This window comes from Clytia hemisphaerica, unplaced genomic scaffold (genome assembly GCF_902728285.1).
Source record: "Clytia hemisphaerica strain Z4C2 unplaced genomic scaffold, Clytia hemisphaerica genome assembly, whole genome shotgun sequence".
Classification (NCBI taxonomy): Eukaryota; Metazoa; Cnidaria; class Hydrozoa; order Leptothecata; family Clytiidae; genus Clytia; species Clytia hemisphaerica.
In genome coordinates this window covers 350,847-376,474 of record NW_027103737.1, presented here as the reverse complement: position 1 = coordinate 376,474, position 25,628 = coordinate 350,847, and the positions used below count along the sequence as shown (strand labels likewise).

General features: G+C 35.1%; 1 protein-coding gene across 2 annotated transcripts in view; it reads right to left on the bottom strand.

Annotated features, from left to right (window-relative positions):
* The window catches only part of LOC136805133 (cyclic nucleotide-gated channel alpha-1-like), a 103,150-nt gene extending 82,008 nt beyond the window's left edge, over positions 1–21,142 (bottom strand). For both annotated transcript variants that reach the window (XM_067061699.1, XM_067061700.1), the window contains exons 1-3: positions 21,012–21,142; positions 13,026–13,296; positions 9,543–9,737 (exon numbers count right to left, since the gene is read on the bottom strand). In XM_067061699.1, the coding sequence (XP_066917800.1) occupies positions 9,543–9,737; positions 13,026–13,296; positions 21,012–21,079 (534 nt within the window). In that variant the 5' untranslated portion in view covers positions 21,080–21,142. The remainder of the gene's footprint in view (positions 1–9,542; positions 9,738–13,025; positions 13,297–21,011) is intronic.
* Between the last annotated feature and the right edge of the window lie 4,486 nt (positions 21,143–25,628).

Genomic DNA, 25,628 nt, shown 5'->3' with positions numbered 1-25,628 from the left:
TAAACCGTATTGCGAGCGAAGCGAGTGAAAAAAATTGCAAGTATTTTAAAATTATCTCAGTAAAGTTGGTCCTGGGCGCAATTTAAGGCGCATAAAGTATGATTTTTGAGATTGGGGCGTTTAAAAAAATCTGTTTTGGCCCCCCCTTGCTCTTCGGCGCCCCTTCAAAAAAGCTCCGCTGGGGGGGCCATGGCCCCCCGCCCCCCCCCTGCCACAACACCGCTGATCAGTCAATTACATTGAATCTGTAGATTATACACTGTATGATGTCCAAGTCCAAGCCCATAACAATTCAAAATCAAAACCAAAACTCGCTTTCTTGCTTTCTTCCCCATCATGTTCTTTGATTCCAATTTTACCTCTCTGAAACGAGTGCTCCATCATAGAGTACACGTTTTTTTTTTTAAGAAACACACTTTTAAGAAACATGAGGCTCAGAATGCCTAAAAACTAAGAAACATCTAAGAAACATGCTGAGGCTGAGAATGAGAAAATAACATTTTTTATTCGTTATTTTTTTAATAACCTTCCAATCCAGCCTTCCATGAGGCTGATTATGTCAAAAAGTTTAGAAACATGTAAGAAACATTTAGGGCTCAAAAGGCCGATTTCTTAAGAAACATTGAGGCTGCTTGGTAAAACTAGTTTCTTAAAAAAAAACAAACGTGTAGACATCAAAATGTAACGAAATCATTGGACAACACAATCATTCAAAATATACCAAAGCCAAGCACGAGCAAGCAACAACCAGCCCTGTTTGGACTTTCGCAATATAATCCTTCCCATGTCCTTATCAGTGATGTTGTTGGTTTGTTATGCACTTTCCATAAACCGTCTCTTTTGTTAGTATGCTCTATTTTGAAATCAAAATACAGTATTTCAAGGTAAATCTTTTCAAAGTCTTGTTTTTTTCCATAACTTCTCCAGTTGAAAAGGTGTAAAAATTCATAAAGGAAACTACCAAGCAAATCAAGCAAACAAAAAAAAAACAATTCTGGGAAGGAAGGCAGAGAAACCAACTTTTTGCTTTCTGTGGCCATGTTTTCATCCAGTTTCGGTAATTAGTTCTTACAAAGTAAACAAAGGATGGCGAGAAAGATGAGCATATTTATTTTTATTATAAGCATCTACTTTATAAGAATCAAATCAATAACTCTTGATTGAAGGCAATATATCTTTCGGTAATTGGTTATTAGAAAGTAAACAAAGGATGGATAAAAATATGAGCATATTTATTTTTACTTTAAGCATTTTGATTATAAGAATCAAATCAGTAACTCTTGATTGAAAGCAATATGCCTTTCGGTAATTAGTTCTTACGAAGTAAACAAAGGATGTCGATTAAGATGAGCATATTTATTTTTATAAGTGTCTACTTTATAAGAATAAAATAAATTTCAGAATTTTTGGCGTTTTCACTGTGATTACATGTGGGCGATAACTTCTCTTTTTGAGATGTGAACGACCGTCTTTCCCATGTCATCTCAAAAGTAAAGTTGAAACCAAGTTTTCTTTCTCCAACTTAAATTTTATCGATAAAACGAATTTAAAATCTACACAAAAGCGTAATTTTGCTTACTTAGGGATATTTCGATAGGAAGCTCTGCGGGGCATTCTTAGCGACAGCTACTTGCTAGTATATGTCAATAATGACCTTCATTTTTGAGAAAATGGCATGGCGGTTTTGAACTCTCAACTCGACATTCACTCTGGCGACCGCGCAACAAGTTTTCCCTACAGCCGTCCTAGCTATGCTTTGCCGCTGACTCACGGGGCCTCTTGCCAAGAGACATTAGTCTTGCCCCAATCAATGTCGTTATCAATCAGGGCAGCCTTGCTAACACTTTTTATGATGATTGTTGATGTGCAGATTCATGCTCTTCTAAGAAACAAACATTTTAACAGAAACGAGCTTCAAAAACGTATTCGTCAGATGACAGAAATGATTGGTTTGTTGAAAAAGCTAATCAGAGGGAGAGGTTTTATCTCGAGAACAACATTAAAGACTTTTACAAGGACGGCACACTTTTGGTTACCGCAGCTTAAATCAAAAGAAGATGGATCGAGCACTTCTCTAGGCTGCTGGCATCCACTAACGGATTCGTGCTCCTTATAGAGGATTCTTAATAAGCGATATTCCTTTGTCCAGAGATTTGCCGCCTTTAGCCGATATACGGCTAAAGACATTTTTAGCTGGCGAGTGTCTACAAATATAACATTACGTAATCTTTAAATTTTCTGTGAGGCACCAAATCATAGATTGGAAAATATATTTGGATTTCGAAAAAAAAGTAGGCGGAAGGAAGTTTGCTTGTTTTTCTTCCTCCTTTCTTGTTTAATGTGGAGATTTTGTAAAAGATGAAAAATTAGATTTATTGAATTTAAGTGCCCTGATGTATCTTCTGTGTGCACCAAGAAAATTTTGCTTCATAAAACTAAATTTTGATGCTTGAATTTGGACTTGTACGAGTGTATAGTTTTTTACCACACTGGATCCGTTGATCACTTTGGCTCCAGATAATTGTTTTGTCAGTTCTACAGATATACTTTGCAGATTATTTCAAGGTATTCTAGTTATGTATATACAGTACATTTTGGGGGTCATATTGAATATTTCTGACATTAGTTCTTTATGATTCTACAAACGCGAGTGTTGTTGTTCCTTCAACAAGGGCCTTTAAATGTTAAAACAAACAAAGAACTTTTCTTCAGCTTTGGCATTTCACTTTTTAATACTGTGTGGCCTTTGTATCTTCTCATGTACTTAGCTTCAATTCTTTAAAGAGATTGGAGTGTTTCTTGTTGTTTTCTTTCACTTTTGTGTTCATTTTTGTATTTTTTGAGCTTCGACCGAAGAGCTGATGGAAAAGTTTTGATAAATTTACAGACCAGATATCTTATAAAAGCAAAAGTCAAAAATAAATCTACAGACTGTACATAATGCGCATCAGATTGTTTTTTATCTTTTTTCTGTTTTGTTTTTCTGGTCTGGAATTCGAATTTCGAATGTAAACATTCCATTGAAAACGTTCGAAACGATCGTTTTTGCGTACCCATCAATGTCAATCAAATTATCAACTCGCCAAGATTTCCTTTGCGAACCAGAAAGCGGTTGGTAGATCATTAAGCAGACCTATACTACCAGGGGTTTTGTAGAGGTCTGCGATTCAGACTAGCACTTCCCTGAATCACTTAACCTCAGATCGGACACTGACGAATCCGTTCTAAATGAAGTTCGACAGCTTCCTATCGACAATTCACTTACTGCACCAATTACTCGAGATGAAATTGATAAGGCACTGAAAAGCACAAAATTAAAAGGCCCTGGTCCAGATGGGATCCTTCTGGAAATCAATTTTTTTGGAGGTGAAGCACTTCGAGAATACCTATTTGGATCTTCAATATCTTTTGGGAGAATGACAACATTCCAGCAGAATTGATCAACCCTAACATATGTATCCACTTCAAAAAAAGCGATAGGAATGAGTGTGGTAACTACAGTGGAATATCACTATTGAGTACAGTGGGAAAAGTCATCGCAGACATTGTTTTACAAAGAATTCAAGACTTGCTTCCTAATCTATACCCTGAATCCCAATACGGCTACAGAAGCGGTAGAGGAGCAGTCGACAGTATATTCATCCTACGTCAACTGATGGAAAAAACCCACGAACAGCAATGCCACCACTACATTGCTTTCATCGACTTCACCGAAGCCTTCAATACCGTTGATCGTCCCCTACTCTTCGCTATCCTTGAAAAAATTGGTTGTCCTCAGAAACTTGTCAACTTGTTGAAGCCCGCCTCATAATCGATGGTGAAACTGTCAAACCTTTTCAATTACAACAGTGGTGTCAAACCTTTTCAATTACAACAGTGGTGTCAAATAAGATTGTAAGCTGGCTCCCACTTTATACGGTGTCAACGCTGCTATTCTACTTTGGGTTGCCTTCAAAGACATCAAACACGAACACCCAGTACTGATCAGATTCCGAACTGATGGCAAATTTTTCGACTTGAGAAGACTTAAAGTAAAATCAAAGGTCTTCCTTGAGTATCTACATGAAGCTCAATACGCCGACGATATTGCCATCGCTAGCAATACAGATCCTGGATTGCAAACGTTTCTTACATCCTACAATCTCACCTCTATTCGTTTCGGACTTATGATAAATGCTAAGAAGAAAGAAACGATGTGCATCGGTCCTGAAATCAAATTTTTTGTCAACGAATCACCGTTAAAGAATATCAACCGCTTCAAGGACCTTGGAAGTTTCGTTTCATCTGATTGCACGTTGAGGGAGGAAACTACAGCACGCATCCAGGCAACATCCTGTGCATATAGACGTTTGAAACAGCGTGTGTTCAATAATCATGACCTTACCACACCCACTGAGTGAATACAAGCAATGTCTCATACCTATTCTATTATATGGGAGTGAGACTTGGACACTATACGCTCACGAAATCCGTCAACTTCGTACATTTCAACAACAGCATCTACGAACCATCTTGAAAATCAATTGGGATGATTTCGTCAGCAACGAAGACGTGCTGAAAAGATCGTACGTCGAAGATGTTGAGATTTCGCTTGCCAAAAGCAAGTTAAGATGGCTTGGGTATGTTGTCAGGATGGATGATAGTCGACACGTGAAAATATTGTTATATGGAGAAAGAACTGATGGCTCCAGACCAATCGGCAAACCTAAACTCTGATAGAACAAGCAACATGCTGATTGGACCTACCTGATGATGAAAGTTAGTTAGCAATGCGAAAAGAAAAATGAAAAAAATCAGTCAGAAAATATAGCGTTTAGCGAAAACACACAACACAATAAATTAATCATTGATTGTTGATGGGGGGAGAGGGAAAGGTTGTAGGGAAAAAATAAATAGGAAGTTCTGATCGCAAAAATCAATTTTATTGACAATTGAATCATGCTTGATGGTGAGCATTGTTATCAATAATATTTTTGAATGAAAAACATAGAAATATAAGGACAAAACCCAATGAAAATCTGCAAAACTGGCGATTTCCGGCAACCGAAAAATTTTTTTCTTAAAAATCGAACTCAGCCATTTTTTTAGCATTGCGAATACGCATCTTTCTTCAAAATATCAGAAAAAACTAAATATGAAAATTCGAAAAAAAGTTTTTCCGGCATATTTCCGGCATTTTCGGCCGGAAAAAAATGTTTTTCGAAAATCAGGCTCCGTCACATTTTAGGTATTGTCATATTGCATGAGTGTGCAAAATTTCATAAAAATATATATTAAGGACAGCTCGAGAAATTCAAGAAATACTGTCTTTCCGGCGAAAATAGGTTGTTCCGGCGACTTTTAAAATAGTTCCGGCTTCAAAAATCAATTTTATTGAAAATTGAAACAGGCCATGTTTTGGGCATTGTTAATACGCATCTTTGAGCAAAAAATCTGAAAAAAATTAATGATGAAATCTCGAGAAAATGCTGAAAAACCAGTTTTTCCGGCATATTTCCACCATTTTCGGCCGGAAAAATTTATTTTCGAAAATCGGGTTCCGTCACATTTTGGGCATTGCCTCATTGTGCAAAAAATTAGAAAAAACTTATGAGCCGATCCCGAGAAAAGCTGGCAACAGACGAACGGACGAAGGAACGGACAAGGGTTAATTTAAAGGTCTACCTTAAGGTAGGTCCAAAAATAATATTATAACTCTCTCTTGAAAATTGGAGATTTGTTAGAAACGTGGTAAGAACTTGCTTTGAACAGAACTAGATGGCGCTCTGGTACAAAGAAAGTATGTACAAAGTTAAATGAAAAACGTATTCAGAGCTATGAACGAAGAAAACAAAAAAGAAGATAGTTTTCATAGTATTTACCCTTTTGTAGTAGACATATGTATATAAACTTGTTAGTATTTTACTCGACACTGAGGCTAGGCATATTATTTGACAGCTTTAACTCAAAGGTTACTTATGAACAGTCTCCGTGTAACCCAATTAGCTGTGGTATACAACGATTCGAATGTTTTGAAATAGTCAAACGTGCGCAACGCAGTGGACTCAACTTTAGTGGCTTCAAATTAATCATAGGCCCAATTGATGACCCCCAGATATTCACCCAATGAACAAGTGTGCCAAATTTCAGCCAAATCTGACAATTTTTGACGTCTCCAGACTGCCCCAAAGTTTTAGCCTCGTTTTGGCGAAAAACTCGTCCCTAGGCCCAAAAATTAAAATTTTTGCAAAATGAAAAAAGCACCACCAGATAGGAACAAGAGTGCCATATTGTAGCCAAATCCAACAATTTTTGAAGTCTCCAGGCTGTCCCAAAGTTTTGAGACATACAGACAGACATTCTCAGATTCTAGCTCAACTGAAAAGTTCAAATGGGAAAATATTTGTGCATGCGGGGGGGGGGGAGTGGAGTATATATTTTCCAGAGGGTACAATATTGTTTTGTCCGAGGGGGGGTCAAAAAACAAATAACAATATCGGCTGGGTGGGGGATGTAACTTGTCCGGGGGATCTTCTGGACATTTGTCCAGGGTGTTTGGTGGTTAAAGCTATGTCCGGAGGGTTAAAGCAATAGTATATGAGAATATGTTTTCTCCAGGGTATGCATGCATGTGAAGTGGGATTACATTTTGGGGGTATTTCATAAGATGACGGTATGAACCTCCACTTCCTGAAAAATTGGCTAAAAATGCCCCTACAGAGTTTTTAGTCCATCGTGTACCTTACGCACCTGAAAACAAATGTTCGTGCTACATGTTTGGTAATGATGATCTCCAACGGAGATGAACCCTTTTTATTGATTTTCATTGATCCTTGGCTAGACTAGTTAACCAATCGTTGAAAACAGACCCCTATTCATAAAATTCAAGCTTAAACCTATGTACCTTAGGGGATTGATTTTCGCAGAAATTCTATTTCCCAAGGTTCGCGAGTTTTTTTTGTTTATTCACGAAAATTAATCCTCGCGAAAATTTTAAAAACCTTTGAATTAGCAATTTTCGAAAAATTAGCGAAAATTAAGCTATTTAGACGTACGTGATTTTAAGGGTTTTGAGACATAATTCCCTTTTGTTAAAAAAATAAATAAATAAGCCCACTTCTCGCGAAGCTCGCAAAATTCAATCCTTGCGAAAATTTACAATTTACTTCCTTGCAAAAATAAGTCCCACGAAAATTGAATAATTTCGCAAAAAAATGATTTTCATTTTTTGACTGTTAGAATGTTGGGGATTCAAAGATATTCTCTACTTTTCATTATAAAAATGGGTTGGCCTGTAATTTATCAAAGTGTGAGAGGAAAGAAGACAAAATGGTGACCGCACTCAGTAAACAGAAAAAAATTTTAGTATTTTTTTACAAAAATGACTACAGTAGCTAAAGTTACGTAAAAAGTGCTAGTGTTGTATTCTCACAAATTAAAGCACTAGGCTTCAAATATTTGGGCACAAATGGGGTACCCCACAAACTAGCCCTATAAAGTATTTGGCAATTTTTTTTGTGAAAATGGCCAAAGAAAATTAAAATTAAATTGTTTTAAAAGAAATTCCTTCAAGAAATATCGTCATAAGACCAACTTATTAGCCAAATTCTGGAGCCGCTCGCTGCGCTGCAGTTGATGCGCGTGTCGGGACAAAAATCGAGGCGGAACCCATTTTGTTAACATTTTTGGTTGGGGAAGCACTGCAAAACAGTGCTTTTTGAGTAGATTTGGTGATTCTTGAGAAGAAAAAAGAAGAATACTGCTTGGAACCAACATTAAATGTATTGGAATAGACTTCTATCATACATTGGAATAACAGACAATACTTTTTGAACATAATGAATGTGTGAAACTTGCTTTTTTGTTTACAAATTTCACTCAAGTAGTTTTGTCGATTTTGCTGCTTTCGAAAGCTGTTGATGAAGACTACTAACTTGCAGAAGTAACTTTATATTGGTACAAACAATGACTATAATAGCTTCACAAACATTCTCTATCATGGAATTCAGCTGGGAAAGATTTTTTCGATCGCAATGAACAGTTTTGATATGAGAGAGATATCCAAGATATAGGCTCATAGTTCAAACATTGTTTCACCCATCCCCTTAGATAAAAAAAAATTCATAATTCATCTTATTCATCTGAAAAAATAGCTAAAGAGACACAATCGGTCGAATCGGATTCATCACTGACTGCGCTGAAGGATAAACTTTACTTTTATAAACTCTCAAAATTTTGTTGTTGAATCTTCCCAGTCGTCAAAGACCGAGTTATAATGTTATAAAAGTGACTGATTTTGTAATACGTTTTACGTACAGGCTTTGATTGGATCCAGGACAAGAAAAGGATAAGCAAATCCAAAGAAAGTGCCAAAAAATTCTGAAATTTTGGAAGTACCGCAAAAATTGAAAGTACGTTACGACATTGACATGACTGTGTATATCATACATATAATGGATTATTATTGTTTTGGATATCCAGCACACCATCAACGGCTCTAACTTGGGACAAGTGGTCACATCGTGGGATGGTTGACTTTCTGGACTGTATTTTCACTGTTAAATCTCTGTTGACAACAAGTTTGTTTTCTATGATTTGCGACTATGTTAATTAAATGACTTTGGAGGTTTGGTAAAATGATTGCCGAATTACTGTCCCATGTTTTGTCAGACTGTCCCAAGTTAGAGCCCTTGACGGTACAAATCCACCTTCTAGTCATTGTATTTTCAGGCAAAGTTATGATGCCTATAGCACTGTCTGAAATTATTTTTTATTTGGATTATCAGTGCTCAATTCTGTTCGGTGGAAAAGCTTCCAACTTCCCAGGAACTGTCACAAAGGATTATGATAAAAAAATTTCGAGATGTTTTACTTTATCATTAAATATATAAAATTTGTACAAAATTTGTATCAGCCAAATATTTTTATGCTTGAAAATAGTTTATAAATACTATTCTGTTGGATAATTTTGTGGTGGTAAAGATAAGAAAAACATAACATTCAACACTGAAACATGTTTATGTATGATTTTACTTTTTACCTATTCCTCAACCCAAAATCTACTTATCATACTCAACTGAGGCCCAAAGTGAGCAGAAAAAGTTTTTCTAAGAAAAGTAATAGCCCAAATAAAGCATATACAGTACAAAAAGTTCATAGGCTATAGGCCAAAGACTGAGGCTGGGATAATTGAAAATTCCCAAAACGATGAGTGATTATAAACGTTTCATGTTTGGAAGAGGCTTTTTCTTGAAATCCAATAAAAGTTTCAACATAAATCCAATCTCTTTTTCCAATTTTTTGCTGGTAAAAAGAAGGGGGAGTCTCACTGTTTTCTTACCAAATATCTGCGAATGCCGCCTAAAAACGAAAGCGAAAGTATTTTTTGTCCCTACAAGCTGCACACGGCAGCGCAGCGAGCGGCTCCAGAATTTGGCCAATACACCCCCTTCTTACAGACCTGGTAGGATTATTTCAGCCAGTGGGGGTTCCAGTGGGTCTGTGAAAAGGGGGTGTACTGATAGAAAATAAGCAACGTTTAGAAGAATCAAATAAGTGCATACCATATACGTTGTTGTGATGAAAGTTATAAAAATCGCGAAGATATTGAAGTTGAAGAGAATTTGCCACCTGCTATTTATAGGTAAGACAAATTTCAATTCATCTCTAAGCATTGCAGTTTTTCCATAAATCCAATAAGAAAGTTGTGTCTTCAGTGATGGAACAGCTACAACTTCGCTTTCTATACCTCCAAATTCCTATAAGAATAAGCATAAAACAAATTCATTAGGGGCTGTTTCATATGGGGGTGGGCTGGCCCAGTTCTCTGGGCTGGCTCACTCGAGTTAGATCCCACTGCCAATACTATTTCGCATAGAATAATAATTTTGCTCAGCCCACCGTACTGGGATTCCACTTGATTTGAGCGGGATCCTACATAGGTGGGATCACAATTTCCCATATAAACAGGCAAGCTCCGCATCGAAATTGAAAAACATCATTAAAGACTTTAAATTACAACTGTTTTGACGAATGAAGACTTTAAGACCATGTTTAGACGTTACGGCTTTTTATCGTTCAGGTATGGTCCCCGTTACGGATTGATATTGTTTATGTTGGTTTCGGAACATTTTGGAGCAAGAAAACCAAATTATTCTGTGCCGATAAAAATATTGATCGAGAAACCGTTTTGATCTGTTTTTCTTTGAAGCATTTTTTTTTCGGAACCGTTTCGTTGTGGAACGATACGGAACCGTCTTATCCTGTGATTCTATTTATTTCAATCTCTTGTTAGTAATTGAAACTGTTGCGTGAAGTCAAAAAGTTTGTTAACGTTCCGATTAGTGAATGGGTGGAAAGAGAACTTAACGTTGTCTAAACCGAGCTGAGCATTAAAATCCCCAGAGATTATCAAAAAGTTGTGGACAGGGATGTTAAGGACAGCCCTAGAAAGAGAAGAGTATAATTCATCAACCGTTGAATCTTGAGAATTTTTCCTAGCAGAAGATGTTATAAGTTTTTTTCTTACAATATTAGTATATTGAAAGTTAACCTCAGGATGAAATCTTCTGTGTTTTTGGAGACTAAGTATACCAATGCTGCATTTGTAGTTTGACTGTTTGCGACTACTTAAAGCAAGAGTAAACGCGTTAAAAGTCCTAAAAATCGATGAGTGTTAAAATTAATTGTTTATTTGCTGATTTTCGCGAAAAACCACAAAAACCAATTGATGAAGTCATAATCGATGACTAAAAATTGAACTTCTTCAAAGTCTTCAAACGTTCACCAAAGATGTATCTCACTAAAGTTGATCCTTTGAAAAAAATGTTTTCCCGAAATTTTGATGACGTCAGCAGAAATTAGGTAAAAACAAAAAACTCCTTTTTTTTGCTGACATAATCAGAATTTCGAAAAAATTCTCTCTGAAATGATCGACTTTAGTGAGATACAACCTAAGTGAAAGTTTTAAGATGATTGGATAAACAATCCTTGAGAAATTCAATTTTTAGCTTTTATGAAGTCATCGATTATGACGTCATAGTTTTGCGGTATTACGCAAACACAAGCAAAATAATTAGGTTACACATCAGGTTAGAACTACATCATAGTAACCTTCATGTTCAGTCATTTGTTTTGTCGTTTTCTATCGGCTAATGCGATCTAAAAATTATGGTAATTTTAAGACATGCCATAACTTGCCGGGGAAACCTATCTAATACAGCCCGACTCATATCGCCCAGCCTGAGTGACTTAGGAACACCCTATTTGAAATCCTCCCCCCTAGCAAAATTCACGTGTAATGATCTTCAATGACTACTTATCTTTGCAGCCGCCCTTTATTTAGAGATAATTTGAAGCTGAGAGACATAGCTAGAAATTGTTGAAATGACCTAGCAAAATTTCGGAAAAAATCGGGGTAATAGCTGTGAGGGTACATATGGCTTCTCTTTCCAGCTTATAAAAAAACAATACTGAATTCACATTTCCTAGCTTATCTCTTTCATAATTTTTATTCAGTATCTATTTTTTCACCACAAGCGGTTAATAAGCGAAAGAAGGTAGTCAAAACGTGAGAGAGTTGCAAAGTTTTGAGTGTGATACAAACTTCGCCTGAACAAAACTGAATCTTGGATAGAATAACTCAGATATCGATGAGATGAAAAAGATAAACGCGGGATGAAAGGATTCTCAAACCTCTCCAAGAACCAGACTTGGAACCATTCAGCTTCAAATTTTTGACCTACTCTGCAAAATTCCTAAATGTGCCCCTGTTGTATGTCTTTCTCTGCCATCCCTTCCGTGTATCAGCCGACAAGTATTCATAAGCATATGGTTGTTTCACGTCAAAAAATGAACATTTTCTCATAACATTACTTTTTAAAATTCATATAGAAAAAAAAGAAAAACTTCTTCTATTCGATAGCAAGTTGTGTGTGTTTTTCGAATTGAAAAACTGGTGCTGTGGGTGATACATAAGTTTTTTTTCAATGGAGGAGGTTATTTCTTTGTCATACCACGTACTTTTAAAACCTTTAACCTTTTCTAAGTTATACAGTATGATGTATTAAATGGGAAAAGCTTTCAAGTTTCAATATATACTTTTTTGAGGCTTTCATAATCATTTCATAATTAACCTATTTTACTTTATTAGAATAGATTGTTTTTAAAGACATGCACTTTCAGTAGTATTTTCCCGTGTAATTCGTTTAGATTGGCCAAAATATTTACATTTATATTTCACAACAATTTGTACTAGTAATAACATGGTTTATAAATTATATCTTTCGAAAATTCACAAGGTTAAAAATACATTACTTAAAGTTTCATGCTTATTGCAATCATCTGATGATGTAATGTATTTTTAAAATTAACCTTGTGAATTTTCGAAAGATATCATTTATGATTCGCTCTACGAAGTATTGAGCACTATTTTAATGGTTTTGCAACCAAGATGTAATAACATGGTTTAGAGGGTGATTTGGGATTAATAACCCCGAGGTTCATTGAAAACATTTCAAAATAGCCCGAACGTAGTAAGGGCTATTTTGAAGTGTTTTCAATGAAACGAGGGGTTATTAATCCCAAATCACCCGAGAATACCATGTTATTCCGCGTTAATTATATGGTCAAAAAAAGAATTGAAGAACACTCAATCGCTATTCTTTTCGAAACTCAAAAAAACATTCGAAACTATAAAAAAACAATCGACTGACACTCTTATTTTGATTGGCTTAAAAATTTCATAAGATATTTTGTTAACTCATCAAAGTATCGTACGATACTTTTCTTTCAACCAATAGAAATTTTTGTTTACATCAGGGCGATTACAAAAAAGCGGGGCTATTACGAATTTATCGCCCCCCTCGTCCTTTACAAATCTAAGCTAAATGTAATCAACCATATAGTTAATTGCTTTACAACTCATAAGCATCCGATTTTTAAAGAAAATATTTACAAAATGGTAAAAATAAGAGCAAAATAAACTTGGAAACTTGGTTGACTAACAATTGAAAAATCAGAGAAATTTAATAAAAACAAGCTCTTACCGTACATTCACTTTCATTTAATAGCGACGAATTCTCATCCCGATTACCACCATTGTTAGAATTGCCTTTTAATCTATCTTCTTCTTCTTTTCGTTTTTTCGCATCTTCTTCTTCCTTTTTCTTCTTGGCAAATGCGGCAGCACGCTCGGCAACCATACGCTGTCTTTCTTCCGCAGTTTCGATTATCTTTTTCTTAATTTGTGGGTAGTGACTGAGTACAACATCCAGATGTTTTTTCTTAAGAACGAACATTTCAACATTTGTTTGGGTTCTAAATGGAAAGAAAAGTTTTTTTTCAAGAGTCTGTTCTATCAATTGATTTGAAAGTTTTTAAGCCCCTTTACACCCTTTTAGTAATCCAGTGCCGTAGGAAGTATTTTGATAAATTGACGGAGGTTGTGATGAGTTTAAGTGCTAACTATGGTTTGGCCCGAGAGGGGTCGGGGGTTGAAAAGTTATCAAAGACAAACCAAAAATCAACGAATTCAGGAAAAAATGCTATATTTTTTAGTGTTTTGAATGGTCGTCTTTGAGAAACAATCTTTGAAATTATTTCCCGGTTGCTATGACACTGTCACCTTTGCTATGAATGCCCCGAACAAAATGAAAACAAGAGTACTCAGACGAAATAATGCACCTTTTTATATATACCTTAAAAAGCTGATTAAAATTCAGAAAAACAAGGCATGTTAAACTGAAAGTCAAAAATATTCAAACCAAGATAAATCATATCATACCAACTCAATGCGACAAGGGCAAAAGTGGCAAACCGACAAATCAATACAGCAACAAAACTAAAAATCAACAAAAATGACAAATCAAAAAATCAAAAAACCAAACCCTACAAACAGACACTCTTACAGTTGAAAACTGACAAATATGCAAATCTAGCGTAGAGAAAACCGGTGATTTTAAAAAAAGTTAAAAAATAAATGGAGTACGGATATATGGAGATCAAAGCCTGGCACCAGGTGTAGTCATGAATAAGCATGCCCTGCTACTCGAGTCACCCGACATCTAACCAAAGAAAAGGAGGTGCTAATCCAGCACAATCTAGAAAAGAAGAGACTGGGAAAGAAAGACGCATAATCGACAATTTTGCTGGCCTAGAGCTCAGTTCTGTGTAGTCTGAATCGCGGTCCTCTATAGATATACTTACTATATAGGTCTGCTTAATAGTGTACGGCCTGCCTTCCCACTATGATGACTCTTATGGTGGCCGATTTTACCTTTTTAGCGAGTTACGGAAAGGGACGAGTTTCATAAAGGCGAGTTAGAAAATGAAAAACATTTACTTTCGGTTTTTTTAACTAGATTACCCAGGTGTTTCTCCTTTATTTCTTCCATGTATGTCTTTTTTCGGAATTGAATAATCGAGACATGAAAAATGACTATATTGTAATCTGTTTTCAATGAATAATCTAAAATGTACTGGAGATGACATGTTTATTACGCACGAGCGAGCGCAGCGAACGAGTGCCATTCTTTTGGCAAAAGCGCGGGAAAAAAAGCTGATATGCGGGGTGATAAAATCGATTTTTCAGCTTTTTCAGCCTCGTTTCCATTTCGACTTTCGTCGTCGTGTGCAACTGTCTTAAGTCCCAATATGGAGAATTGTCGCCTGCACCCGACTGTCTGTTGGAAGCATTACGTAATGGATTTTTTCCAAATCTCTTTGTAAATCGAGCTCCGGCGTGAAAAACAGTAGCGTGTTTTTTTTTACGAGGATGAAGACGTCATTTCTTCGAGAAACGTCGCAGGAAAATATAAGTATCCTTCTCGATCGGGAAACGTCGCCTGGTTCGGAAGCGTATTGTTGATCGCACCATACTGCTTTCTAACAGTCAAAACAAAGATGGCGGCAAAAATAAACAACTGGTTGCTAACTGCTCTTTCGCTATTTTTTTTCTTTGCTTTTTATGCTTTTTGTGTGATTGTTACAAGAAATTTTTGATGATGAAGTTTTCTTATTATTCATTCCTGGATTTGATGTTTCGTTTGGTTTGGCAAGAGAGATGCATGAAACATGCAATCTATTGAAAAACAGGACATTTTATCAACTTTCACATAACAAACTAACTTCAATTTTGCCCGTACATTTTCACAAATTCTAACAAGGCAGGTGACTGAATATTCGTGGATAAATCTGACCATGCTATAAATACTTGCAACATCAAAAAAGTTTGAACTCACTTTATGATGGTCAGATGGTAGTCTAGACAGAGATGCGGTACCCAAGGAAATTGTTGTGGTTGGATATGAACTGGTTAGCTTTAATGTAAAAATTTAAACCTGGAGCAAAATTTACTGATTGATGATTGGAATTTCCCTTGGCGTTTTAAAAATACTACGTGGAAAACTTTTGGTTGTGAATTTGGACATTCTCTTGCACGTGTTGTGTTGAAAACGTGGAAATTTTTGCTGTGAATTTGGACATTTTCTTCCACATGCGTTTAAAACGTGGAAAACTTTTGGTTGTGAATTTGGACATTTTCTTCCACGTGCATTTTTTAAACGTGGAAAACCTTTGGTTGTGAATTTGGATATTTTCTTCCACGTGCGTTTGAAACGTGGAAAACTTTTGGTTGTGAATTTGGACATTTTCTTCCAAGTGCGTTTAAAACGTGGAATTTTTTGCTGGGAATTTGGACATTTTCTTCCACGTGCTTTTAAAACGTGGAAATTTTTGCTGTGAATTTGGACATTTTCTTCCCTGTGCGTTTAAAATGTGGAAAACTTTTGTTGTGAACTTGACATTTTCTTCCACATGCATTTAAAAAATGTAGAAAAGTTTTGCTGTCAGGCAAAAATAAAAAAATGTAGTGTTTTCGGAATGCGGGTGAAGGAAAAATCTTTAATGCGGCCGGCCAGAAAAAACATTTTTAAGTGTAGAAATATGACTTAAGTAATAAAAAAGTATCAAAAAGTAAGTAATAATTATGCATGTTTTTATCATTGTTTTTTTCTGCTGGACTACATAATTATTCAACAGGGTGGCCTCTTTTAAAAAAGGTCTATTGAAATAGAAATTTAAAGATAACTTTTATGTACAAACAGTATGAAGTAAGCCCTGAATATACTAATGTATTAACTACTAACTAAAATTTAAAAGTTTTCTTTCAATAAAAGTACATAACTTAAAGTTCCTTCACTTCCCGCTCTACACATACCATGATCACTCTCTATAAATCACTTGTGATCCCTATACTGGAATATTGCTCAGCGTTATGGAGCCCCAGTACTATTAGTCTTATTCAAAGACTTGAAGAGATCCAGAAATCATTTTTAAAACAAATAAAAGGAACACACCAAAATTATTGGGAAAGTCTAAAGAAGCTTAGAATATACTCACTTCAAAGAAGGAGAGAACGCTACAGGATCATATACACCTGGAAAATATTGGAAAATCTTGTGCCAAATATCAATGATTGCTTCAAATCTAAAAACCATCCAAGATTAGGACGAATGTGTTTTAGCAAAAACGCCGGTCTAAACAATTCAAAATTACGCGACAGTACCCTGACTATACAAGGAGCAAAACTTTTCAATGCAATGCCAAAGAGCATTAGAAACTTGAAAAAACACTTGCAAAAAATTCCCGATGAACCCCAAATCCGTGGTTATACAGGGTGCAGGAGAGTTGACTCAAACTCAATTTTAGACATGAAATCTCTCTGCTGATCCATTTCTTCCTTCAGGAATTATGGATTGAATGAAGATTGTGGTGTGGATCAAAAGATTCTTGCCAGAGCGGTACGCTCAAACACATCCAAAAGTATCCAAAAGTAAGTAAAGTTTCGTGCTTCTGCACTTGTTCAAATGTACAAGAGTTGGTTTGTATGTGAAAAAATCTGCGTATGTAAAAGTAAAAAAAAATGTTTAGAAAAATGAGATGATTGGGTAATTAAAAACTACTAACTAACAAACAAATCTTGATTTACAAGTGGGAATATCTAACCAAACTACTTTGATAGCTTAAATGCTCCAACTTGATTTTTTTTATAATGAACTATATAGATGAACCCATAGTCTGCGGCCAGATCAGAAAATTATTATTTTTCACCCGGTTGGTTTCCAGAAACACTACGTTTTTTATTTTCGCCTCAATTGAAAATTTTTTCAAGCAATATCCTGGCATGAAGACTTTTTTTCTTTTTGGAAATTATGCTGAATTATGTGACATTTTTTGCTTTTGCAGCATGCTTTTGAAAATTATAAAATCCCTTCTGCTAGAGGAATTTTTTCTGTTCGACGTTCTTTCAGATTATGAAAATGTTTCCCAGTATACTGTATATGAGATTTGCATTACACTTTTTTTATATAAGAACCAGTAAAATTTGTCTGAGCCTTGACTGTTCTTATTTTTTTTGCACTTTGAGCCTCTATCATGTTCTTATTTATTAATATGATGTAAGCGAGGTATTTTAGGCATTATACCCAATTTTTATTACTTTGACTCCTAAATTGCTTGAAATTAAGTAGTTTCAGGCTCAGCATTGTTCTTACATTGTTCTTTTTTTTTGGCGATTTTGAGCCTCGTTGTTCTTATAAAATTGTTCTTATATTAAAAAAGTGTATGTTTGAAATTATGAAATTGTTTCCCTGTTTTGAAAGTTTCATGCTCTTGAAATACTTTTTGATATTCAAAACTTTGTGAGCAAAAAAAAACATATATCTCATCAAAAAATTGAGCAATTTGGCTAAGAACATTGATGTATGCTTGTTAATAGTAATTCTTATAGAAAAACATGCATTTTTCGAGCCAACAAAATTGTTTTGAAAAAATCTACTTGAGCCCGTTTTTTAGCCGTTTTTTGGCCCAAAATTTCTACATCGAGTACCAGATAAGATGCGTGATGGAAGGCGTTCGTTTCAGTGTGGTTTACATCCACACTGTGACCTAGTAAAAGTAAAAGAGCCTGTATAAAATTTTTTAAACTAGTGTACAGTGAATTTTATGAAAAAGCCTAGTTCTTTCAGTTCTATAAACATCAGCTTTCTGACTTAAATTTCACATTGTAATATCTCCTGTATATCAAAGAAAGAGGCCCGGAAAATCCAAGTTACAAAAACCCGAGTTACGACGAATGTGACGTCATAAGTCTCAAATTATGACGTCATAAGGGATTTCCTAACTCGAAAAAGTTATTACTGTTGTTTTGTAACTGAAATATTTTCATCGATATCTACGTGAGCATGACCACTAAAAAATCATTCAGAACACAAATAGTGACGATCTATTAAAGTTAGTCGTTCGTTTCTTATAAAAAAAAATTTCATGCTCTTGAAATACTTTTTCACATTCAAAACTTTGTGAGCAAAAAAAAACATATATCTCATCAAAAAATTGAGCAATTTGGCTAAGAACATTGATGTATGCTTGTTAATAGTAATTCTTATAGATAAACATGCATTTTTCGAGCCAATAAAATTGATTTGAAAAAATCTACTTGAGCCCGTTTTTTAGCCGTTTTTTGGCCCAAATTTGCCCTAAAAATTTTTTTTTGGAAGTCGGGCTCCATCATATTCGAGGGTTTATAGTTATGCATCTTTGTGCAAAAAATCATAAAGAATCAAAGAACCAATCTCGAGAAAAGCTAATACCTAAGTAATTAATGATGTGCTTATAAATAAATATCGAATTTGGCCAGTTTTTCTATAAAAACACGCCAAGCAGCCAAAATTTAATGTCTAAACACACACATTCTTCAAAAGTAAGCCCTCGTGAGCAAAAAAAAAACATATATCTCATAAAAAAATTTAGTAATTTGACTAAGAACATTGATGTATGCTTATTAATAGTGATTCTTATAGATAAACATGCGTTTTTGAGCCAACAAATTTTTTTTGAAAAAATCAGCTTGAGCCATCTTTTACCTATGATAGTACCCTACTTTTATGCAAAAAAACCGTTTTTTAGCGGTTTTTTCAAAAATCGGGCTCCGTCACATTCGAGGGTTTATAGTTACACATCTTTGTGCAAAAAATCAGAAAAAACTAATGAGCCAATCTCGAGAAAAGCTGGTAACGAACGCACTAACTAACTAACTAACATGGGTTAATTTATAGGACCTCCACCGGGGTAGGTCCAAAAATCCTCTTGCATCTCTATAATAGTATTGAATAAGGGTTTTTTCTGTTTTCGAGGGAAGAAACTATAATAAATTGAAAGAAGATAACCATCTACACGCTTTTTTTTATAAGAATACACTTTATAAGAATGTCCATGATGAAAATGGCCAAAAAATTAAGAATATGCTAAGAATATCACCATCATGGAATTTTGAGACGTATTTACTAAATGTTAAATCTAGTCTGAATTAGGATCCTAACCTAAGAATGCTTTATTCCGCTTCTTGGAAAGTCATTAATGGGATATCTGGACATAAGGACTACCCTTCCATTCAACTAAAGGGAGGTTCTGCAGAGAAAAGGATAACAAACTGGCTAAAACATTTTAAAGACTTGCTTGGAAATGTACCAACAGGTAATGCAAACGCACTACCACTTCATCAAGTCTTTGAAAATCTAAACATTCCAACTAATACCTTAGATGAGTTGAAGAAAACTGTAAAACTTTATTCTAGTAGTAATCTTCTGGCTTAGACAACATTCCAACTATTTTATGGAAAGATCCTACTTTTTTTACACTTCTCCTCGAATTCTGTAACCACACCTTCGAATACCATTCTCCTCCATCAGCTTGGCTCACAGGGGGTATCATCCCTGTGCCAAAGAAAGGTGATCTCACCCTTGCTTCTAACTATAGGGGTATCACATTAATGCCAATCGCTTCAAAAATCTATAACAAACTCGTAAATTAGACAAAGAAGTTATTCTCTGTTTCGTTGATTTTAAAAAGCTTTTGATTCTATTAACAGAGAAAAATGTTTGAAATCCTTAAACTCTATGACATTCCTGAAAAAATTATTCTTACCATCAGGGCGCTCTACACGTCTACCAAGGCAAAAGTTTTCTCTCCTGACGGGGACACTGAAATGTTTGACATCCATGCCGGTGTTCTTCAAGGAGACACCCTTGTACCCTTTCTTTTTATTCTAGTTTTAGACTACGTTCTTCATATTTCTGTTGATCCTTTAAACTACAAGGGCATCCAACTTACAGCCCAACAAAGTAGAAGAAATCCCGCCACTTTTCTCACTGATCTAGACTTTGCCAATGATCTCGCTCTTGTCTCTGAGACCATTCAGTTCGCAGACAAGCAATTGATGCCTTCCAGCTTAAAAAATCTGCAGGATCCTGCCTTGACAAAAATCGCCATCTTTGTTTTATGTTTTGAAAGTGTGCAAAAGTGAAAGTAGCAGCAACGACACAAAAACAGACATCTCGCACTTGATTGGATAGTCAAACTCGATATAATTTTAGTACCACTTTTACTTTTTTCAAAAGTATGTATATTAAAAACAAAAAACGACAAAATCAGAACCAAAGTTTTACTAAATTTAATTTTCAATAAAATTTACGAGGTACTGTAAATGCTTCTTTTCGTTGGCTAAACAGGTTCCATTCTTCAATACAGAGCAAAGTCGATATTTTTCGTTTTGGAGGTAGCAGTTTTGGGGACATTTTTCTGAACATATACAAATCTACGCAGATCTTGCCAAAGGATACTACACTCCCTATTAATTTGGGTTGTTCGGGGGTCGACTAATGATTGTCCGGGGGGTAAAACCCGTTGTCCGGGGGGGAGGGGCTAAAGGTCACTTTGTTCGCGGGGTAAATTACTGAAAATTGTTATATCCTCCACCCCCCATATTCAATTTTTTTCTGGAAAAGCCCAATGCTGTAAGAATATTTTAGGATGATTTTCCCAAAAAAGTTAATAATATCCATGATGAAATGGATTTACAATTTACAATTGTGAGCTGAACGGAACATTAAAAGGAGCAGGATTCCGAACCATCGCTCTTTATTAAAACATTACCGTACTGGTTGTTACGGGGATGAAAGAACTAATGGTTTTACCTGATCGAGGCTGTTCTTGGACACTTGAAAATGGTGCTTATTTCGCCGAAGAAACGTCCAGGTGTCATTGTATCAAATATAATTGGAACTTTATGTTCAGAAACAACTTCAACCACACCTTTGTTGATAAAGAACATCTAAATAAGAAAATAGTGCAAGATCGATTACACCATAATACATATAAGAAGGAGAAAGACTGATGTCGTGATACGTAGCTAGGGGTTTCCATTCGTTTTGTTATTAATATTTCCCACTTTTGTGGGTAAATATTCTTAAAATTGGCTTTTTTCAGGATAGATGTAAACTTTTGAATAAAGTAGTTTCGTGTTCTGTAAGTATATAGAGAGTTAACACTAAAGAAACTGTTGTAGCTATTTATAGTGTAAACAAGTGTCACTTAACTTTAGCTCACCCCCACTAATAAGACAGTAACCCTTAACTACACAGGACAGGCAGACAGGTATGGTCTTGAGAAACAAAGACCTGTTTGACGCTATATAAAACAAGGCGAACATTTTGAGACAAATGGGTCTGAAGATTTTTGGTACGATGGTATGCCAGTGTAGGAAAATCTATCAGTTAACAAACCCTACTCATACTTGATTTACATAACGTATAGTTTAGAAGATTTAGATGGGGACACTCATGCTTTCGAAAAATGAACCGTAATTCCTGCCAGCGTGAAATAAGATTTCCCTGCATTGCTAATCAAAGAAACTGACGTACAAAAATTCAATTCAATTCATTCGGTTTTTCCGTAAAAAACGATTACATTACTGGTAATATTTCACAAAGTTATGTACTAGATAGAGTAAAAGATAAAAAACAAGACGACTCAGAGTCGAAAATTTCGCAAAGTATTTGATTGGACCTGAGAAAAACTGGCTCTAACAGAGAATAAAGTTACCCTGACTGAGACAAGGCGAAAAAGTTACTCTTAGACCCCTCTTAGAGCACATTTTCAAAAAATTTTCTACCTTCTAGAGATTTTTTTGACTTTTCAAGTTTCGTACCTTAACTATTTCAGAGACTTGGGAAGGTCAAAAACAGAATCTTAGCATCAGCACACGTATCTGGTACCTATTTATGCCTAAGTACCCCCCCCCCCACCTTCACCATTAAAAGAATGCAATAAATAGAACGGAACTGTCCCAGTGTGGCCAAGTTACATATCAATATCATAATAATATCTTTTGACTATTTACAAAAATATTAAAATGTTTACACCTTGTAGATAAATTAAAAAACATTAGTTTCTCAATATTTCAAAAACTTTTAGTCATATAGATTGTTAACCTCCCATAACCTCCAATTCCAACGGTATATAACTTTCTACTTTAGCATAACTTGGTAAAGTATCTACATACTTTTGAGACGACAGACTTTAACGACAGATACATAATATATACTTAATAAAAGTCAAAATCTCAATAAAACAAAATCAAATACAATCAATTTCGGCGGGCATTTATTTTGCTGATGCCTTGAAAAATTAAAATTAAAATATTGCTTTGAGATCAAAAAATAACTGTTTCAAGGCTCGAAAAGCACAAATTTGGAAAATTACATGAATATTTTAAATTTGATGGAAATCAATTTAATTTTTAAGGCCAATTTTTTTCTGCAAAAATATTTTACCTTAAAGCTACTGCTACTTTGTTACTGGTGTTATTTGCCTTGCATTCATATCATTGTGACGTGGAGTTACATATTTTTGAGAATTTATTGATTTCGGAGCAGGTCGATCAAATTTGATTGACGAAATTTCCATTTCTTTTTGTTATCAATAAGCAATCGATTTGTTCCAATATTCGATAGGTAATGAAACCCATTAGAAAATTTTGAGTATTGATCATTGATTGGATTTGAATGATAGGTAATAGTTATCGGACAGTTGCGAGTACAATATGAGAAATATTTTACGAGTTCCGAGATTTTTCCGTACAATATTTTCCGAGCCTTTAGGTGAGGAAAATATACGGAAAACATCCGGAACGAGTGAAATATTTCCATATTGTACGATTAAATGTCTGATAACTGGTTTATCGGTGACCCAAAAAAAGCACTTTTTGTCTTGGAAAAAAGCGCAGGACACTTTGTAACAAAGTGACGTTAGATTGCTGCTACCGCTACAATGCAACAACATCTTTTCGTCAATTTATATTTTTACATGTAAAATACAAGATATATTGTACTCTTCTTAACCAATCAGATTGTTGATATTTTTTAGATCGCCGATAACATAACATTATCGAATACCTATCAATTACTGTACGTTGGTCTAATGTCAACATCCCCCTTCTAATTTCAACATCCTTCTTAAAGATAGGAATAATTGGAAAGGCAGAATCGCTGATGGAAACTATTTTTCTTTGCTTAGCGATCAGAAAAGAAAATACCTTTTGTCTATGAGTGATCCCAACCTTCCTATTATTCCTATCTCTAAAGAAGGGTGTCGGAATTAGAAGAGGGATGTTGACATTAGACCAACTTACCAGAACTAATCGATATCCAGTCAATTGATTTGTTAGCGATGTGTCATCGATAGAAAATGAATCAATTGTTTTGAGTGGGAGTCTGGCACTGTATAAAAAAGTTTTTCTTTTAAGTTATATATCAGATCAATCAAAACTCAAATCCATTGTATATACAGTATTCAATCAAATTTGATACAAATTTTTCAGTAAGATATTGATATAGACTCCAACAACAGTCTTGCTGTTTTCCCTCGCATCCATTTGGGTTGACCGGGTGAAGGCTCGTACACTTTCCAAGTGAACCGCTGTGAGTGGGAATCCTAAACTTTGACACCTGTGTAGCAATCAAGGTAACTTTTTTCCAATGGATGACTAATTGATAAATAATTGATGGATTGGATATCGTTTGATTTCGAGAATTGATAGACAATCAATAATCAAGATTTTACGGGAAGCTCGATTGGCTATCAATTGTAATTGTGATCAATTTCCATCGATTTATTCTAAAGATGTACGATTGATCACAATTGACAGCCAATTGAGTCCAATCAATTAAAAAACTAATCTATTATCATTTAGAATAGTCTCGATTATCGAAATAAATCGACATCCAATCAATCGGTTGGTTATCCATTAGTCATCGATTGACATTGAGCCTGGAAAATGACAATTAACACATCGCACCTACCTAGCTAGCAAAAGGTAACTTCTATCACTTATAGATTGACACCCCCTGCTCTAAATTCTTCTGTGAAATACTAAGTAAATGATAATCTGTCTTACAACACAACTTAACTTAATCAAATATCAACAAATAACTCTACTTGTAAATGAAGATAATACCTGTCAGTGTTGTCTGTATTATTGTTGTTGTGTGTAGTGATGTTCAAGAGCAACTCTAATTGTAAGATTCCAATCACTTTATTGGCGCATTTACTAACTACACAAACATAAAATACTATGCTTAAACAAATATAAACCTCTTTAAGTACTCTAAAAACATCAAAAACATGAAAAAAATACAAAAATCCAAAGTAAGTCTGACAGCATGATCGAATCCGCCATTTAAAAAAACGAGCAATGTTTACGAATGCTTGGTTCCACCTACCTAGCACTTGCGGAGTGGAATCATTAAATTTTATTTTAGCGAGTGAGTCCATATTTTAGAATCTTCGAGAATGTTCTAGAAGTTTCAACTACTTTCGTTTTCTATTTTTTTTTTCCGCACCGCCGCCGCGAAAGCCTATTACAATACTTTCGCTATGCAAAATTAATAAAAATAAAACATTTTAGATTTTACTGACGACACATAGAAATGAATACTGCGATCATTTCGTTTATAACTGTAAGACAGTGAGGTAGAAGAGGGGGAAAGGAAAGTAGAGGAGAGGGTAGGGACCAGTTATAGGCGATTGGTGATGGTATTCCATTCCTTTATGTCTCTAGCATGATTCATAGCTTCATCCCAGCTCAAGTTTAACGTTTTAAAGTCATTTTTTATTACACTTTGCCATGCTGTTTTTGGTTTCCCGCTGGGCCTCTGATACTCTGAGGTGGCGTAAACAAGGCTTTCTTCATTAGGGTATCATTTTTCGCAGTTATAACCTTACTAAGCCATATCAGTCGTCTCTGCTTCTTGACAATTTTACTCCATCTTTTTACCTGGGTTAGTAAATATGCGTTCTCATTTGAGACTGTCTCTGGCCAATTGAAATTTAAAACACAGGTTCTCGGGAGTTTTCTTTGAAATGGATCGATTATGTTTATTCACATTGGTAGTTTGTCACACTCCAAATTTTGCAGTTATATAGGAAGCTGGGTTCAATGTATGCGAGAAATGCTGATACTTTGGTCTGCAACATCAGCTTTTTATTGAAGAATATTATTTGCAGGTTATTGAGAAAACAATGATAGGGATACGAGGCTTCAGGATGACTTTAAATAGGATTTGGCTAAAATTTTGCGTATTTTTAGTCCGATGACGTCATCAAAACCTGAAAAATCTGAAATTTTGAGTTTGAGAAGGATTTATAAGCAATGATGTCTTTTTATATATTTTTTTTCAGCCTTTTGTCATATTCTAAAACTGCGATTTTTGTGTTATGGTACTACAAAATGCTAGTTCTTTTGCAAAATCTTC